This window comes from Ambystoma mexicanum, chromosome 4p (assembly GCF_040938575.1).
Source record: "Ambystoma mexicanum isolate Mex_15411 chromosome 4p, UKY_AmexF1_1, whole genome shotgun sequence".
Taxonomy (NCBI): domain Eukaryota; kingdom Metazoa; phylum Chordata; class Amphibia; order Caudata; family Ambystomatidae; genus Ambystoma; species Ambystoma mexicanum.
In genome coordinates, this window is record NC_090927.1 from 167,857,697 (window position 1) to 167,876,781 (window position 19,085).

Sequence of the window (19,085 nt, forward strand, 5' to 3'; positions counted from 1 at the left end):
ACGGCAGAATGTGCACAAGGGGAATGTGAAATGGTGTATAAAATTGCCATCAGAACAACTCATTACAATGAACACGGCCCACGATTGAATTAGCAAAGCTCTGTAATCACAGTCTACTGCTCCAAGTGGGTTTTCTGGGAAAAGAAAATGCTAATTTCTTAACTGCAGCAGGAACGGAGTTCAAAAGGGTCCGGTATCAATCAGTTTCTAACCTTTAACAATTCAATGCTTGCCTGCTAAACAAACAGTGATGGGCATATAAACAGAAGGCTGCAAGAAGCAGTTTCCTCCTTAGAGGCTTTCTCAGACTAACTGCCCCGATTTAGCTACAGTGTGAAAGGGGATGTTACAGAAATCCAAGCTATAGGAAGTCCCCTAGAAGAACTGAACGGAAGAGCTGAAATTCTAAACTTCCCTATATGTCAAGCCTACCCAGACCACATGAAATGAGACTTGATCATTTGAAGTTAGATCTTAACTCTGATACAGAGGGGAATATGTTACCTAATCACTTCTAAGAACTGACCTTTAGATGTTCGAACTTACTGGCCAGCATTTTCTGTTAGGAACTTATATCTAGGCCAGGCCAAGAGTCTCATCACACACACACATAAGGTCAGTAGTCTTGTTCAGCCGGCGTGAGATGCATTGGAGTCAAGCGGGCTGAGCAGAGGGAAACCGATGGCCACAGAACAGCGATCGTAGGAGAGGAAGCCATTCATCATGTAAACTGTTTTTTCTTTCCAACACAAGTATGATGGGTCTTGGCTGTGTATGTATTCACTAGCCGTGAAGTACAGGAGAAAAGCTTTCCATACATTTAAACTAAAATTGCTTTTTCGTTGTTTCTTACGCATGATGTTCATCTCTTATGTGATAGATTTATTCTTAGAAGTGATGGCTTATTATGTTATATTTGCCATTTCCGTTGCTTGCTTCATAAAGGTACCTGCTTTAAGCAAATAATGGGTTCCATTAAAATACATGAACTATAACTCAGTGTCATTTTTTCATTTATACAATGATTCAGAGCCGTCATTTCCATATGGGTTTCAAACCATGATCCCCTAGCTGTTTGTGTTTGATCATGCTAAAGGCACAGTAAACGAGGCCCCAAGATACGAGTGCTGGCATCGAGCTTGGCTTGCTTTAGGCATGAATGACTGTAGACCAGAAGCCATTCATCGCAGCCTCTTGTCAGACCGTGAAGATCATTGACTCTTGATCGCTCCTCATCAAGGAATCAAGACAGTAGCTTGGGGACTTCAGGGTGACAGCCTTGTAGATGATCTAGCAGGATGTGCAGATTATGCAGGCTTGTTAGGTAAGATTGTAACCAGTGCTCCAGATAAGATTTTGAGGTGAGAGTATTTTACGCATGCTTTTTCAAATTAGAGAGTAAATGCAATTTCAAGAGAGTAAAAATGAGTCTTCTCCTCTGCAAGAGAGTAAAACGGATCCAACACATATACGTGGTGTGCCCACCCCCAAGTAGGGTGACCAGACGTCCCGGAATTGGGCAATCTGCCCCACAAGCTCGTTTTCATTATTGTTTAAAAGCCCTATACTGGTTTTGGTGGGGGTGACCACTGGCAGCATCCCATCTGTCACTGCTGGAAGAATAAATCTTCACATCTCAATGCACAATGCTCATTTACCAACAAGTCCACTTAACAGTTCAAAATTAAATAAACATTAGAAGAGTTTGGTAGTTTTACGTTAAAATGAACACTTAAACTAGATCTCTTATGTCCCATTGTGAGCTCGAACACCTGTCGCATGAATTAACTGATTGTGCCAGAGAGGCTGCTTGAGAATTGGTTTTATAGCAATCAAAGCAAAAGTTCCTTTGTTTTTAACATGCTTGTCACTACAAATCAGCGAAGTTTACATCCAGGGGAATGTGTTGTATTCCTCACCCAACTGCTAAAGTTCTGTCATAGCAGCCACTGTCAAATTGCAGTGCTATTTTTATGTTGGTGGCCTGCCCTGGGTTTTAAATCTTGAAAATGTTGTCACCCTACCACCAAATCATAAAATCCATTTGAGGAACCGTAGCCATCTAACGCAAACATAAAGGATAGTAAACGTGCTCTAAGAAGTCTACGAAGTTTGATTTTCAAGTCAAGCCGCAAATTTAGGAAATATCAACTATTGCTTTCAAGTACATTTCCAGTTTGTCTCTTTGATAAACGGTGGGTGGGAACGGATGGGCAGTTTCAGCATGTGGACGTTGCCCAGAGTGAAGTCTTTTGAATGAAACTGAAAAAGAGCAACAACATTTGGGAGGCGCTAATAACTTCAATGGTTGCAAGGTTGTGGGGGGGTGAATAGGAAGCCAAATATGAAGGGGACAGAAAAAAAAGGCATAAATTAGTGCGAGACGAAGGGTTACACACAACGCGATAGACATTGCTTAGGGTAGGTAAGGGTGCATGCTTTATTGTGTTGCTTGCTTGCTACAATACACCCCTTTTTGGTGCCGCCGATTTGGCGCAGGCCTGTTTGCTGCGTCCGCTTTGGCACAACGGTCAGTTCGGCACGCCCATTTTGGCGCAGAAGCCTTTCTGGCGTTGTCGATTTGGCGCGAGGGACGTTTGGATGTGGCTGACTTTGCAGCCATGTCTAAACTCCCTTGCGCCAAATTCAAAAGAATAATTATTTTCAAATGCAGCACGTTGGCAATAAATGTTATCGTGTTGGATTTGAAAAGAATTGTGGGTGTGGGTATAATGTGCAGTCTAATGGAGAGAGCTCCTGGGTACAGAGCAGTGGCAGTCTAGTGAAGAGAGCTCCCGTCTATAGAACAGAACGGTCTAATGCCCAACGTTCAGGCACATATAGAGAAGCCTAGTGCAAGAGCTACAGCCCATGGGGTGTAGGCGCTACATAATGCAGGGAGCTCCTGCTTTAGAGCAGGGAAGTTGAATGCACAAAGCACAGGACTAAACAGAGTAGTCTAATGCAGTAGTTCCTGTCCAATGGGGTGTCGGCACTACATGGTGCAGAGAGTTTCTGTCTCTAGAGGGATGCAGTCTAATGGAGCCGTCTAATGCACAATGGTCAGGCCCACAAAGAGCAGTCTAATGTAAGAGCTCCTGTCCATGGGTTGTAGGTGCTAGATAGTTGAGAGAGCTCCTGTCTACAGAGCAAGGCAGTCTAAAGCACAACGCTCAGGCACACAGAGAGGTCTAATGCAAGCGCTCCTGTTTATAGAGCAGAACAGTCTGACAGAGCAGTCTAATGCACAACGCTCAGGCCCGTGGAGAGCAGTCTAATGCAAGAGCGCCTATCCGTGGGGCGTAGGCGATACATAGTGCAAGGTGCTCCTGCCCACGGGCTGTATGCAGGGCATATTGCAGGGAACTCCTCTCTCCAGAGCAGGGCAGGCTGATGCATAGTGAGTGCAGCTGTCACATGCAGAGAGCTCCTGTGCGTGGAGTGTGGCAGTCAGGTGCAGGGTAGAAGGAACTGTGACCCTTGACTTGAGAAGCAGAAACCAACTAAAATATTTTACAAAATCAATTTTCACAGAAGTGCATCTGTGTTTCTACTCATGTACGTGAGGATGCATGTGCGCTTAATCGTCCTGTCCCGCACTTGCTATACTGCTGATGACAAAAGAAACACTACAGTGCCATCTAGTGGTGAAAAGTATGTTTTTTTTAATGAATAAATAAAGCGTACATGTTACGCAGTAGGATATTAAATCCTCCATATTGGCCATAATTGCATGCGTAAAAAGGCACGATATGCAGCTTATCTAGAGGGCTGATTGTAACCTTAGTGCTAAATCTACCTCACTTTTGAGAACCCCAGAACGTTTTGCTTTACTGGTGGATTATTTTTCCCTCTATCTCAGTGTGTGGGAACCTTTTCCACACTCACAGATCCTTTTTTTTAAACGTTTTTTATTAGTTTATTCAAACAAACAATACAAACCAAACATGCAGTGCATATAATGACATTCCAATTATACATCGCTCAATTTTGATCACTGCTTCCCTTATCCCACCCCCCGTTCCGAGCCTAATATTTCTCTCATTCTGTTGGTGCATCTTGCGATAGGGTCTCCCTTTCCGCGGGTTCCATTGGATCTTGTGTTGACCCAAACAACTCTGCTATTAATGATTTCCAGGCCATCATGGTCTCTGTCTACTCCTCCCCTCCAGCACTGCTCGCTTCCTGCCATACCATAGTTTCTGCCTCCGCCCATTTCTGCAAGTCTTTCCACCACACCTCTACTCGCGGTCTGTGGCAAGTCTTCCACCCCATATCGAATCTTCTCTTCGCAAGCACATATGCCAGATCTTAGCTTACTCACGTGTTTGAGTTTCCGTGATCTAGGGAACCCCCCCAACAAGCAGGCCCACACTGTGTCCACTGCAATCTGAACCCCTTTCTCTGCTAGTTTCTGTGCCACTTCGCTCCAGAAGCGCTCAATGACCGGGCATGACCAAAACATATGCACCATCCCCACATCCTCCTCATCACATTTAGGGCATGCTTGTCGTCCTGCATTTTTGAATCTGGATATCCTTTGGAGTGTCATATACGCCTTATGCGTAATGTACAGTTGTATCTGCTTTAATCTTGCATTCCTTGACACCTTCTTATGATACCCCTGGGCTCGTTCCCACATCCCATCCTCCATCGGGGCTCCCACTTCTGCTTCCCAGTCTTGCCTCAATTGTGTTACTTCCTTCCCAAATATAGACATAATCAACTCGTATATTCTAGATATCTCATGTCCCCTCTCCGCTATATTGTATATTATATCTCTGGTAGCATCTGGTTCTTCCTCCAGTACCGCTTCGGGCCATGTTTTCTTAATTCTTTGCACCATTCTGTGATACGTAATATACTGCCCCGTTTGTAACCCAGTTTCCTCGCCGAGCACCTCAAAATCTATGATAGTCCCCTCTTCCCAAATATCACCCATTGTTGCCAACCCAGCCGGTTCCCAGTGGTTTCTAATTATCATCCTTAGTTGATTTTTTCCCCCTGCCAATGCAACTAATGGTACCTGCGGGGAACATGGGAATGGGTTCTCCATCATCGTTGATGCCCTGCGTCACATCTTCCACCCAAGTATCATCAACTTGGGCCGCCCTTCCATCTCTGCCTTGGGCAACCACATTATCTCTTTCAAGTAAAACGTGGCACAGTCTTGTCCAAACAACCTGGATTCAGAGGAAACTTCATCTGGGAGCCATTTAGCAACATATTGCAGTTGGCTTGCTACATAATAGACCTCATAATTTGGCAGCTTTATATCCCCTTTCTTCCAGAAGGCCACCCTGTTCCGTGCGCCATGCCACATGAAATCCCTGCACATACTGTTCAGTCTAGTGAAGAACTTCTTGGGTATCAAGTACGGTATATTCCCAAAAAAATGCAGGAGCCTAGGCAGGACCACCATCTTCAGCATTGCCCCATGTCCCATCATTGCTAAAGGCAGCTTCACCCAGAAACTCATGCAATTTTCAATTTTCTTAATGGCTACTTCCGTGTTGCACCTATGTTCATCCTCCACTGTGTAGTATACATCTAACCCCAAATAACGAAATGTGCTAACTGCCCATGGTATCTGTAACACTGGTAGCTGTTTCAATGGGATACCTTTACATCTTCCCAGTGGGAATATGCTGGATTTCTGAGGGTTCACCGCTATACCAGACAGCCCCGCATATCTATCCATCACTTCTAGAATGTATTGGAGGTTTTCCTCCGGGTGTCGCAAATACAGCAGCATGTCATCCGCATATAGAGAGATCAGATGTCGTTCCTCTCCCACAGAGATGCCTATCGTATATCACTAGGGGTTCTAGGGTCAGTATATAGAGTGTTGGGGACCATGGACATCCTTGTCTGGTACCTCTACGGAGTCGCCATCTTTGCGATACTACTGCTCCCGTTTTAACTCTAGCCAGCGGTTCACTATATAGCATTTCCGCCCACCGCAGATATCTAGGCCCCATCCCATAGCCAGCCAGGGCCACCAGCAGCCATGGCCATTTGACCGAATCGAAGGCCTTTATTACGTCCAATGACACAATTTCTATTTCACCCTCGTTTTCGCTCCCATGCTCGATAACTCGATGGAGTCGCCTATGATTGTTAGATATGTTCCTGTGCAGGACATAGCCTGTCTGATCAGGGTTTATTAGTTTCCCAATAACCCTTCTCAGTCTGTTTGCCAAGACAGACGTCAATATTTTGCTGTCTTGATTCAATATTGACAGGGGTCTATATGAACCGCAGCTATGCCCAGCCTTATTAGGTTTAGGGAGCGGTATTATAGTCGCTTCTCTAAGTGACTCTGGCAGTCTACCCAACTTGTACGCTTTATTCAGCATTTCTAACAGTGGGGGGAGCATCTCTGCTTTAAATACTTCATAGAATTCACTCGGGAGTCCATCAGCCCCCGGGGTCTTACTTGTGGGCAACTGTCTCACCACCTCTTCTAGTTCCTCCAAAGTAATCGGCGCGTCTAACTCCTCTCTCTCCTCAGCACTTATCTTCAGCAATCCTATATCCTCCAATGTTTCTGTTCTCGTCGTACGACAGCCCTCCATCATCTTCCATCATCTTCATATAGTAGCCTGTAATAGTCTACAAATTCCTGATTAACTCCCTCTTGGGTGTCAGCTACACTACCGTCTTTCCTTGTTATTGTCCTAATTGGAGGTCTGGGGGTTTCATTCTTATATAACCATGCCAAGATCTTTCCTGGTTTATCCCCTCCCGCATGCTGTCTCTCTATATATTTTTTATAGTTGAGGTTGCTCAGTCATTCCCAGTACTCGCCACATTTCTGCTGCAGCCTGAGTATTAGTTCCATATCTTCCTTGGTATCATTTACTCCCCTTAGTGCTCCTTCCAATTCTCCCTGTTTCCCTTAGGTCAGCCAGGATCCCTCCTTGCAATCCTTTAGATTTCGCTATGGCTACCCCTCTCATCACAACCTTAAAGGCTTCCCACAACATGCCCGCCGAGTCCACACTGCCAGTATTTGTCTCAAAATAGTTTGATCTCCTCCCTCATATCCTCCCTAAAAAAGGGGTCTCTCAGCGCCTCTGCCCTGAGGCGCCATGTCGGAATCCTCGCTCTCGGGGGTCGATATTGCCATCTGAGGATCAAAGGCGAGTGGTCCGACAGGACCCTTGCTTTATATTCTGCTTGTGTGATCTCTGTTATTACCTCTTGCGTGGCAAAGACATAGTCCAGCCTCGTGTGTAATTGCTGCGGGGTGGAATAATGCGAGTATTGCCTCTCTTGGGGGTGTTGTGTCCTCCACACATCTCCAAACCCAAAGTCAGTCAGCAGTGTCTGCAACGCTTTAGCGGCTGGGGTGGGTCTATCCATCTTCCTATCCGATCTATCGACCCTATGGTTTAGAACACAGTTAAAGTCCCCCCCCCCAAATCACTGCGCTTCCCACACACATGCTAAGGTTGGTGCACAGTGTCCTAAAGTATGCTGCTGTATTTTGATTCGGGGCATAGTTGTTTACAATGCTTATCTCCCTGTTTTCCACCAGCCCCCTCATTATGACCATCCTTCCATCCATCTCAACAATTGTGCGTAACAGCTGAAAGGGGACATGGGACGCAGCCCAGATAAGTAATCCCCTAGCATAGGCTGAATATGAAGAACCCGCCACGACCCCCTTCCATTTCTTCCCAATCATCTCCATCCTATCTCGCGTCAGATGAGTCTCCTGCAGCAGGACTATGTCTATTTTTTGTCTACGCAGGTATAACATAACCTTGTTCCTTTTTAGATAGCTATTAAGCCCCCTAACATTCCAGGTAATTATTTTAAGGTCCCCCATGGCCGTTTGGAGTCCCACCTCTTCCCCACCAGTGCAGTACATAGCTAGGTTCCTTCTCAATTGTATTCCCCATCTATATAGGCTCGATTCCCAACTCAAACTTCCCCTAACTAAAAACACACCAAACCCCGCATCCACCCTCCCACCCACCTCCTTTCCCTGTCCCAACAACTCCCTCCCCAACTGTTGCCCAGCTCCATCCCTGGATCTCAGGCACCCCTGCCTCTAGCCCTTTCTGACAATAGCCGTACTCGCGGCTCAGCAGGATAAAGTCGCCCTAGTGGCTGTCTTACTACTAATTCCTAGGGGTAGGTTGTGTCCATTCTGATGCTCCTGATTACTTTAAGTCAACTACGCCTGTCGCTATTCAGTTTACTTATGCGTTTCATTCTCTATATTCTAGTCCAACAAAGTAAGTGAGTCCAAAAGTGCAGCAATACTATTCAAATGTTCCACGGTCTCTTACTGGGACTCGCCCCTCCCCCATATATCCCTTCAGCATTCATAATATCTCCCCCTCACTTGTCACGCTCCTCATGATTCTGTTCCCCATCTCGCTCCGGGCAGCCTTGCAAATCCAGCCAAGTCGTCGCTTCCTCTGGAGTGTCGAAAAAGAGCGCTCTGCTTTTGTGTAAAACCTTCAACTTCGCCGGGTACAAAAGCATGTACTTGATCCCAGCCGTGCGCAGTCTCCTCTTGACTGCCACATAGCTGTATCGCTGCCTCTGCACCAACATGGTGTAATCCGGATATGCTGTAATGTTGGTGGATGCCCTTTCTATCGTTCCACCTTTACAAAAGTACTACAAGATCTTCTCTCTATCTTTATAGTTCAGGATCTTTGCAATTCACGCCCGAGGAGGGGCCCAGGGCCGTGGTTTCCTCATCAGGGCTCGGTGTGCTCGTTCAACAGTAAACCCTTGTGAGAGCTTGTCTGCCCCTATCTCTTGCAAGATCATATTCTCCACATAATCCGTGGGGTCCTGGCCTCCTTCTCCCTCTGGCAAGCCGACCACACGGATGTTACGTCTTACCCTTCCTTCCGCCTCCTCTGCTCGGTTCTCCATTATTGGCCACCTGTTGCTTTAATATGTGGATCTCCTTCACGTTATTTGTGCTGGTTTCTGCGTTGGTTTTAACCACGCTCTCAAGACCACTTGTTCTTTCAGCCAGACATCTTATCGCAGTAGGGTGACTTTGATTCCCACTGCGTCTATTTTATTCTCCAGGGCCGTCTGTAGATCCGCCATTGCCCTCCTCCATGAGGTTCCCAGTTCTGTTATGGCTGCTAGAACCAGTTGATTCTCTCCTTCCGGGGTAATGTCCAGTGAAGCTGTCGCTGCGCTCTGTGTTGGAGCAGTAGGGGTCCGTTGCGTTTTGGCAAAGACCTCCATTGTGGATTGCTTAGTCTTGGCCCTAAGCCCTTTCACCGACCTCATGCAACCCTGCTTGCGTTTCGGAGTTCGGCCCCTCCGTTTCGTGCTGGTTCTGTACCCAGTATATCTCTGCCGGCCCCAGATCAGTCCGGGTCCGGGAGCGTCGTCCTCATAAGGCTGCAATCTGATAACGTGCGCTGTATTACGTTTTGAGTGGGTCGTGTCCTCCCACGTATCTTTTCTGATTGTTGTGAACTCATGTGGTGTTTGGTGTCCAGTATTCCTCCCAGTGCCTGTCACCTTTCTTCTTAATGTGCCAACCAGCAGCTGTCCAGGGTAGGATGGCTTATTACCCTTATTGTGTCTGCACAGCAGCGTGCTATTGTGGGTCCAGTGGTATTATATATGTCCTTTGCACTCTCAGGGGCATCAATCAGGTTAATTTCTTGGGCACATGCCACTTAGCAGAAGGAGAGGCAGGCTTCCATTATCCTCCAAGCCCTGGTGTAACACTACACTTTGTTTTATGGGCCTCCCCCTCCACCTAATGCAGTGGCTGGGCAGCGTTCTGTACGGTGTCTTCTACACACCTCCGTGGTCAGGAAAAGCCTATAAAAACAAAAGGGGTGTTCCCTGCTGGCTTTATTGGCACTCGCCCGGCGGCTCTTTCGCAGTTGGTATACAATGTATCTTTCAGCTAGCGCTACACACTTCTGTTGCCTGCAGTCCAGCCAGCCCGCTTACATCCTGTATGCTTGCCGGTTCATTATGCGGGCACTTCCAGCTGGCAGTCACACGCCCGCTGATATTGTGTAAATGTATCAAGGAGAGGCCGGATACTTGTATCCACATTCCCGGATCGAGTTAATTCCAATCCGGTGCTCGGCTGCCGAGCACCAGTGTTCTTACAGATCCCAGCAGCCGCTCCGTGATTCAGTTCTTCGAGTCTGAACACCACGCATGCATATGCCGGTCAGGAGCCTCCAGTCAGGCTACCCAGCATGCGGATCGCACTTTGTGCCCTCGGTCTCCGCTGCACTCTCTCCTTTTGTTGCGCAGCACCCATTTAGTCCATCGCGGCTGTGCTGAGGGTCTTTGTTCTCTGTGGCCGACTGACAGCGCCCATCGTCTTTCCTTTGTTGCATCCGTCTCTGCCCGTTCTCAGGCAGAAATCTCCTTGATCACCTTTGGAAGCTGCTAGACATTTTCTCCAGGCACGCCTCAGGGTGTCCCATGCCCACATTCCAAGTTACAGTTCTGGCTGGCTTCTATTCACGTAGTTTTGCACGCATGTTTGTAGGATCATCAGGCGCGCCAGCGGAGCAACGTCCTTTCACATGGCTGCTTAGCCTCGCCCCACTCACAGATCCTTTTACTATTTTTATGAGTGTCATTTGTAAGACTCTACATAGTGTCCTTTTAATTTTATCCTCTTTGACAACTTTTGGATTCTATCTTTTTATTGTTAGTGTTGCCCTTGGGGCTCCCCTTTTACTTTTATCTGGCTTACCTTGTGAGAACTACAGTTCTCAAGGATAGAAAGGATATTTTATCCTCTTTAAACTTTATTTAGGTGAGACCAGCACACTCCACCTTATGTGGCGTGATGCGGAGATAACATTTTAGGCATGGACCTTTAGCGCCGCCCCTTAAATCAAATTAGGTCCACCTCTAAAATTAGTAAGTGTATCGTTTGTCCATAGAGCAAGTTTATTGTACAACGGCTGGGAGGGGGGCTTAGATGACATCTAAGAGTCAAACTAACCCTGGTCTCTCTGAAACGCACAAAGAACACACATTGTATACAATTTGCTACAGTTAATAGACTCCCCCAGATAGCGTTACAAAGTCATCCCCCAAACATGATTGGTTGTCCTGTACAGCAAAATCGAATACCCACACAGTTCACTGGACACAGACAGTATAACACAATCCCCTAAAAACGTAGAATTACAAGGTTTACATTTTCAACACACCCCTTCCCAAAGGCCTCTCCATATTTGGTGGCAGCCTTGCCTCTTAGTTACACAACAACAAAATTCCTATCCGTGACGCACACAGACCTACTCAAAAAATACCTAAGCACATGAAGACGAGACAAAGACCCATATATACCCTTTTGATCTATTCATGTTTGCTAATCGCATTTCCCAGACCTGTCCGGTGTCCGATTTTTATGAATTCTACGTGGCTGACTTTTTTTCTATTCACATGAGTTCTGCCCACTCTCTCACAACACAATCGTTCTCCTAAAATGTATTACTACTGGTCTCTACAAGTGCCCCAGGAGAAGCCACCTGCTTCAAACACCCCATGAATTCACAAGATGCCTATGTCTTACAACAATGAGCTCTCCAATTCACCAGAGATCATATCTTCCTTTGCCCTCCAGCACTTGAGCCATCTGCAAACTGACCGCAGCTGCCCCATTGATCAACTTGAAAATCCTTTTCTCCAAGTGCTGACGAAGCCTTTGCAAACCTTTGCCATGATGGGTAAACATCCTTCTGATTAATCCACAATGTGTAGACCCATGAAACACAGAGCAATCCCACCTCATATATTTCTTATCTTTTACTAAATACAAAAAACACTTCCCATAAATGTATACCATTATGTGTGCATATTATACCTATTATGATCTCCTATCATGAGCACCATTCATACAGCTAGACTCCATGTGCACATATTGATCGCCTGCTTTACCTTAGTGGGGCGGGGCCCTCCGTGCAACAATGTTTCATCGTTATGTTTCTGCGCACGTGCAAATCTACAAATGTATCTCCTCTACACAAAATAACCTAAATGTAACACTTATCCAATTTACCATAAATATTGTAATATTTGTAGCAATTTGTGAAAAAGGCCAAAATGACGATGTGTCCACCCCCTGTCAGTGGTATGGTACGCAAATTTCTCAACACAATGTATCCCCTTTCTCATTTTAACTAACATTTCTGTTACAGGGACAAGCTTACCTTTAAGGGCTGGGGGCAGGGAACCTTTTTACAAATTCAGTGCATCTTTACCGCGGGGTGTTTCCACAGCCTGTAAAGGCACCCATGGGTGCTCATTTTACCAAAATTCAAACCGGCTCGACACGCATTTGGAAGACACTGGCAGAAATTCTTTCGCATGACAGATTTCAAAAAGAAGTGAGTGGAAGCGTGAGTCGGATCAGGCCATGTGGAGGGAGCACAAAGGGGGGGCATGTTTAATGTGGCACTTTTTTTCGCAATATGTAATATATGTTTGTGCGTGATCTATATCTGATGTAGAAATATATGCCTCACAATTTGAGGTATGTCTACTATATTGGAAAAACATTGGACAACATTTGTGTCGCAGGATACCCACAAACACTTGAGCTTAAACTTCTTTTAGAAGTATCTTGTTAAAATTGTAAGCAAACAAACTCTCTGACTACTGCATAAATGTATAGCTTTGTGTGTAGTGAATTGGGTGTATTATGGCACCCCCTCTTTTGTTATTGAAATATTACATATATACTGAATGTTGTAGCTCATACTAGGTCAGACTTATCGTTTAATCTTTTTGAGCCCTAAAGATGAAAAATGTACAAAGTGTCCCCTTCTGTCACATTTTGGGCAAGCAGCCTCTGTAACTCCCATCAATGTGCACGTTTTGGAATGCCTTGAAAATATAGTTTTGCCATCTTCGCAGTGTTGCCTTATCTCTTTGCTTAAATGATACACCAACCAGTAGTTGTAATAGTGCAAAGAAGCAGATGGCAATCAAGCACTTTATAAACTACTTTAACTCAGCGTAAACAGCAAGATGCATCTAAGCTGTGATAGGTGGGCTTTCTGTAATGCTTTTTTCCATTCTCAGCAGGAAGGAAGATCCTTTTGGTTGTGATGCATCATGTTCCAAATGAGAACCTTGCGCTACACAATGACTCCAGGGGTCAGGTCCATAACTCCAGTGTCATCTGCTCTGTGGACTGCCGCTTTTCTCAAACATCGGGCCTCTACAACTCTACAATGAACACCAGCGCTGTCCTGTCCATCTCATGCGTTGTACAGAAACAGGCTGAGAAGAGTTGATACATTTATCCCGTTCTGAAGAAGATAAAGGCATTACTTTCAACTACCTGTGAGAACCCCATTTTAAGGACTTTGTGTGCTTTTATAACATCATGTATTGTACATGGTTATGTAAAGTTACTATATTTCTACAAACAATGGAAAGACAATTTGACAATGAATGCCTAAACCATGCTGCCATTACGAACGTGGGTTATTACCTTGCAGGCTTTGCAGCTTGGGCAATTACTGCGCCTCTGATGGTGTAAATCTGGTGTGTGTGGGGGGGGGCAGTAAGGGCCTGGAAGTGGTGTGGCGAAAGGGCAGAATGGTGGTCGAAGATGAAGGTGAGTGGGCAGGGGACCCAACATGGGACTGACAGCTGCAGGTTGGACTCCCCTTCAAAGGGAGAGGATGGAAGGATGGGTGATGAACTGGGGTAACACCCTCTGAGCAGAGTCGAGGGGAGGTGCAGGAGTCCCATAACCCGAGGTGCAAAACATGGCAAGAGGCAGTGAAGCAAAGACCCGTAATGGTTGAATTCAGAACCACAAAATCGAGGTTTTGCCAATATGGTACAGGCTGTCAAAACGTGCTTGCTTTGGTTGTGCAAGCTCATACCCTGTCATTGTCCATTCACATTACTCAGCTTGTCGACCTGTCACTCAGACAGGAGATGGTTCCTCTGGCTTAAAATGTGCCCTTATGACTCTCCTCTTTAAGGAATCTGTGTGCAAACTACCACTTGGCAACTGAGCTTCCCTGGATTGCCAATGTCCTCAAGAAGGTAGTAATGCAACAACCGATGGATTTCATAGAGAATAATCTGATACTTGATACTTTGCAGTCTGGAATTTGTCCCACACATGGTACGGTATCTGACTTGATCTCCGTTTGGGATGACCTTTTGCTCTACTCTCATTTGGGTCACCTGTCCTTGTTGGCTCTGTTAGATCAGTCAGTCCAATTTGTTACAGTGGTTCACTCTATTCTCCCCTCGACTCTCATTGCTGTAGTTGTTGGTTCCTCTCTGAAATGGTTTTCTTTCTGGAAGATCACAAGGTGTAAAGTTAAATCCTTTTATTTCAGCCTCCTCTTTAGTTACTTGTGGGGTGCCGCAGGGTTCTTCTCTTTCTCTTCACTTGTTTAATATCTGTTTCTTTCCCTGATGACTCATCTACAATTTTATTATTCAATTCCATTTGTATGCGGATCACACTCAATTGTTCCTTAAGGTTTCTGGTCCCCTGGAGACATTTGACCAACTTCAATTATGCCTTGAGGAAATCAAATTATGGCTGACCAATACCAATCTCCAGTTAAATCCCTCCAAAACTGAGATTACTCTCCTCGGACCCCAACATCTTTTAAAAGCACCTCTTAGAATCCCTCTGCCACCCTCATTGTTTGGTATTCTGACAACCTTTTATGAAAATGTTAGAAATCTGGGCACTATTAGCAACCATCAATTAGGGCTAACCAATCAAGTCAATGAGGCTGTAAGATCCTCTTTTATGACCTATGGATGCTCTAACATGCTCTTCATTCCTTCTGACCATGACGTGGTGGTTGGTGGATTGCTAAACTCATGCTTTGCTTATGGTGGTGTATGTATGCAGGTTTACCAAATTACTTGGTGCGCTACCTTCAAATCGCCCAAAATGTGGCTGTCCGATTAAGATCCTCTTCAGCCTCCACTGCAAGACGCTCCCTGCATTGGTTATATGCCGATACTATGTTTAGTTTTCAAATGCATTCATGGTCTAGCACCGCAGTACCTTACACAGAAAATCCACTAGCAAGCATTGTGACCACATTACTTGGCACACTTACATCTGTTGACCGTTCCCTTCTCTTAGTGTATCTCCAAAGGACATCAGGGATTCTTAGTACTGGGCCCTCGGATAATCTCCCGGTCTACCTTCTCTCCTCAAATTCCCTGCTAGCCTTTCATAAAGATCTGAAAATGTGCTTCTTCTCGTAATTTATTTCTTCCCATTTAATTTTAAAGTTTTATATCCAGCTCACTTGAATTGTCTCTAGCTGTGCTCAGATACAGTGATGGATGCCTCAGTGTTATGCGTATTACAACTCTGCAATCAATAAATCAAACGGGATTCTCTGAAGCATATATAAAAAGCATGACTGATATGTGTACTTTAGTTCAACATGAGTTTTCCATGATAGGATTTTGAGGTCCTTAGAGCTAGTTCAAGCAATGTCTGATGGTGTAATTATAAAATGGTAGGAGGGCCAAATTGCATCATTTTGTCTTTGCATCAAGGAATTCATAATATGGGTGGGCCAGCTTTTCATTGTTTACTTATGAAGAGTGTTTAAACATGTCATAGTACACAACCAAAGGCTATTCATTGGAAAACATTTTGGAGTAATGTTTATATCTTGTATATGATAATAGACCTCTTGATTGTCTTGTTCATTTGGCAATTCTTGAGTCATGTGTTAATCACAAGAAAACTCTTTTCTGCAGAGTAGGGCATGCAACAGAGGAGGGTCCTTGTTTCTTTCCATTGGAGTTTTTATGGGGCAGCCACTGTTCTTGGGTATTACCAAATGGCACTTAAATTAATTTCATATTGGCAAATGGAAGCTACGATCGCACAGTTTTGCATGTCATTAATGAAATCAGTTCTATTACAGTAACAAAGACTGAGAAAGTAGATCAAGGAGCCACAAAGGAGCAGTCCTGGAAGCATGAAGTGCAACTATATGCTTAATATGATGCAGAATGCACTTTTGAAGTACACTATCTGTAAAATATAGAAGGTCTGAAATAAAATGTGTTAGAAATGTGTGTGGATACGCAAGGGGAGAAGCTTATTTTTTACATTTTCAGTTTAAAACATTCTGGTTTTGTTTGGATTGTAAGGCAAGGGAACACAATATGTTTCATCAAACTAATTCTAAGTCAAACTGTGGGGTCCCATGCCCTACAGTGTCACTGAAGCACAGACTTCCTGTGTTTTTCAGAATTTCCCTGACTTGTCGAACCACTTTTATTCCTAATGAGTCCCAACGTGAAGACTCATCAAGAACGCAAACTCACATATGTGTCCACTGAGGAACCCTAATTCCCTCTGTCTCTGTTTACACCATGCACCCCTGTTTTCCTCATGCGAGTAGCCTTGCGCATCTGGCTGTGGGTATTCCCCTGGTTGTTGGCAACTTTTTCCGAACTTTTTGGGTATGCTCCAGATGCTGGGGTTGTGCCTACTGGTGACCCCCAGGCAAAATCCAGGGCATAGCCCTGCAGCCAGGCATTGTTATTATGTTACAATAAAAAGAATACGAGTGTGTCCATATATCGATGTGCAATTGGGACCTGGAATCGGACCTGAATCCCCATCTAAACTTTGTACAGGTAGAACCCTGCAAAGTACAAAGGCTATTGTCCCTGCTGATTTTGTGTCCGACAGTGTAGCAATGAATGCAGCCCTGTGATTAGGCCCAGGGTTCTTTTCCTATAAATGCAGGGGTCTGCATAAGGTATCTGTAGGCTGTTGTTGAGTATTTGAAAATGTAAAAGATGCTAACCTGAATACCTACCTAATGGAATCCCTGCTGGAACCTGAAACCTTACAAGACCATCGGGGAATCCTTCCGACATGAACCAACATCAGGATGTGGGTCTTTTGGAACACTAACGTTAAGTAATCAAACATTAAGCGATGTGTATAATACCGTTGCCACAACAGAAATGTGCTGGAGGTTAGGCTGGTAGGTTAAGAAGCCAATAAAATACTAAATGTAACGGGAGTAGTAAGACATTCCTGAACATTGGCATATGAGCTGACCTGCCTTAGCATCTAGACAGAAATGACTTTACAAATGACCGTTGTATCATTCCTCTTTGTGGTAGGGGTCAATGTAGTGACCAGACCCAGCAAGCATTCCTTGGGCCATTGTGGTTGGGGATGGGGTCCAGGCTGGTAATGCAGAGACTAAGGGAGTGACCACCATTCTGATTTGACCCTGGTAGATTTCGTAACGGATCCCGCAGGTCTACGACAGAACTTGAGGTGGTAACCTTCCTAAATTGCTGGTTCTTCTGCAAGTAACTAGTACAGACATCCACGTTTCTGTGGGGTTCAGGCAAGGATAAGCACGCCAAGCCTCAACTACAAGGTTCCATTCATTTGATTATTGTGGAACCACTAGGTGGGGGCCGCTGCAGTCACATTTTGTGGGCTTCTTCCTTGGCCAACTCCCTAAATGTGGATTTGATCCTGAATCCAGACATTCACTTAAACTGTTTGTGCTCTGCAGTCCTGGAACTCCTGGATTGGCTTGGTGTGACCCTGTACAGGTCCATCTATATCTCACACACACTTCCATAGGAACAGGGCCTGTGTGCAGGGCCCATTACTGGATTTTCCACAATGATAGCTCGTCCCCGAAGTGCACTGAAGCTGTACTCTCTGAAACTGATTAAAGGCGGCCACTATCCAGTGGCACCCGCACAGCCATCCACGTGAGGTTACTCGTATATCGAATACAAGTTACATGATATACCGTGACGATGATTCACTTAGGAATGATACAGGTTTTTAAGTATCGTTCTGCGATGAGCGCTCCTCAAGGACGAATAATTGGTAAACCAGCATGAAAAGGGGAACAAGTTCAGCGATGTTGCTCTCAGACCCATAGTTTTGGACTGTAATTGTCACCAGGCTTGTTAAAAAATACAAAACATATTTTTGTAAACATTATTTCCTGCCACCTTCCCTTGAGAACAGATATTTCTAAAACGAGGACAACCCTCCTCACTGCTTTTGCAAACATGCATACTCCACACTTACCTCCCAATGTCCTGTTGTGTTGATAGCCTCTTTGTCTCAGCCGTACACCTGCTATGCTCCTGGGCTCTAATCTGGTTATGAATTACAATATTTGCAATGACATTTTTTCAGAGACTTAATTTCGGGCATGTATCATGTGATATCCGATGCACCCTACTCTGATTCCCTGCCTCTCTCTGGGTTAGTCTTTGCAAAGGACTAGTTTCCTTAAAGCATGAGTGTGCACAAACAATTTTGCATTGATCTTCTGTCAAATTAAATACCAGTGCTTTTTAAGTATGTGTACTTTGCTTGCTTGGTTGTTTGATTTTTGAACACATGTTTACCACGAGCTCATTTGTATAGCGCAATGCTGATTTCTCGAATAAAATTGACTTAAAAAAAGAAATCACACTTTTTATTTAAAGACAGATGCAATTGTTAAGCTTTCAAACATTCTTGAATGCCAATAGCAGCAAAATGAAGATGATGTACATGACATGAAACTTGAACAAGAAAAAGAATGTGCCGAAACTTCAGCCCCCAGCATTCCTGTAGTTGTTGACCCATAAGCAGTAACCTCATTCCAAATAATGCAGAGTTAATGACCGGCAGCTGCTTCTTAGCCCACTACCTTTCTTGAGAACTCATAACCGAGATGCGCTTACTTTGAAAATGGTGAGAAATGCAGCCGTCTACTTGCTCATCGGTTAAGGAATATGAAGGGGTGTAGGGCTAGTTGTGCAATTAAGAAATGTTTAGGAGGGATGTCATATGACCAAATAGTGATAAACAATGAATTCAAGGATTACTTTGAGAAGGTGTATTCTGGGAACCTTATTGATGTACAAGGTGGAGCCTTGCAGTTTCTGGATGCCTTGCTAATCCCAAAGTTGTCGGAAGAGGACAAGATAATTGTTGACTCAGAATTGGGTTTGGATGAAACTAAAAGAGTGGCTTTTAGTCTAAATTTGGGAAAATGTCCTGGACCTGATTTTTTACCGGTGGAATAGATGCAATGGGTTGC

The 19,085-nt window shown here is 44.8% G+C and overlaps 1 protein-coding gene across 3 annotated transcripts in view; it reads left to right on the top strand.

Moving 5' to 3' along the window:
* Positions 1-18,467, top strand: part of LOC138453101 (uncharacterized) — a 133,439-nt gene extending 114,972 nt beyond the window's left edge. For 2 of the 3 annotated variants that reach the window (XM_069605618.1, XM_069605620.1), the window contains one exon: positions 13,066-18,467. In XM_069605618.1, the coding sequence (XP_069461719.1) occupies positions 13,066-13,280 (215 nt within the window). In that variant the 3' untranslated portion in view covers positions 13,281-18,467. The remainder of the gene's footprint in view (positions 1-13,065) is intronic. The other variant, XM_069605619.1, reaches the window with a different exon arrangement.
* Positions 18,468-19,085: the final 618 nt, after the last annotated feature.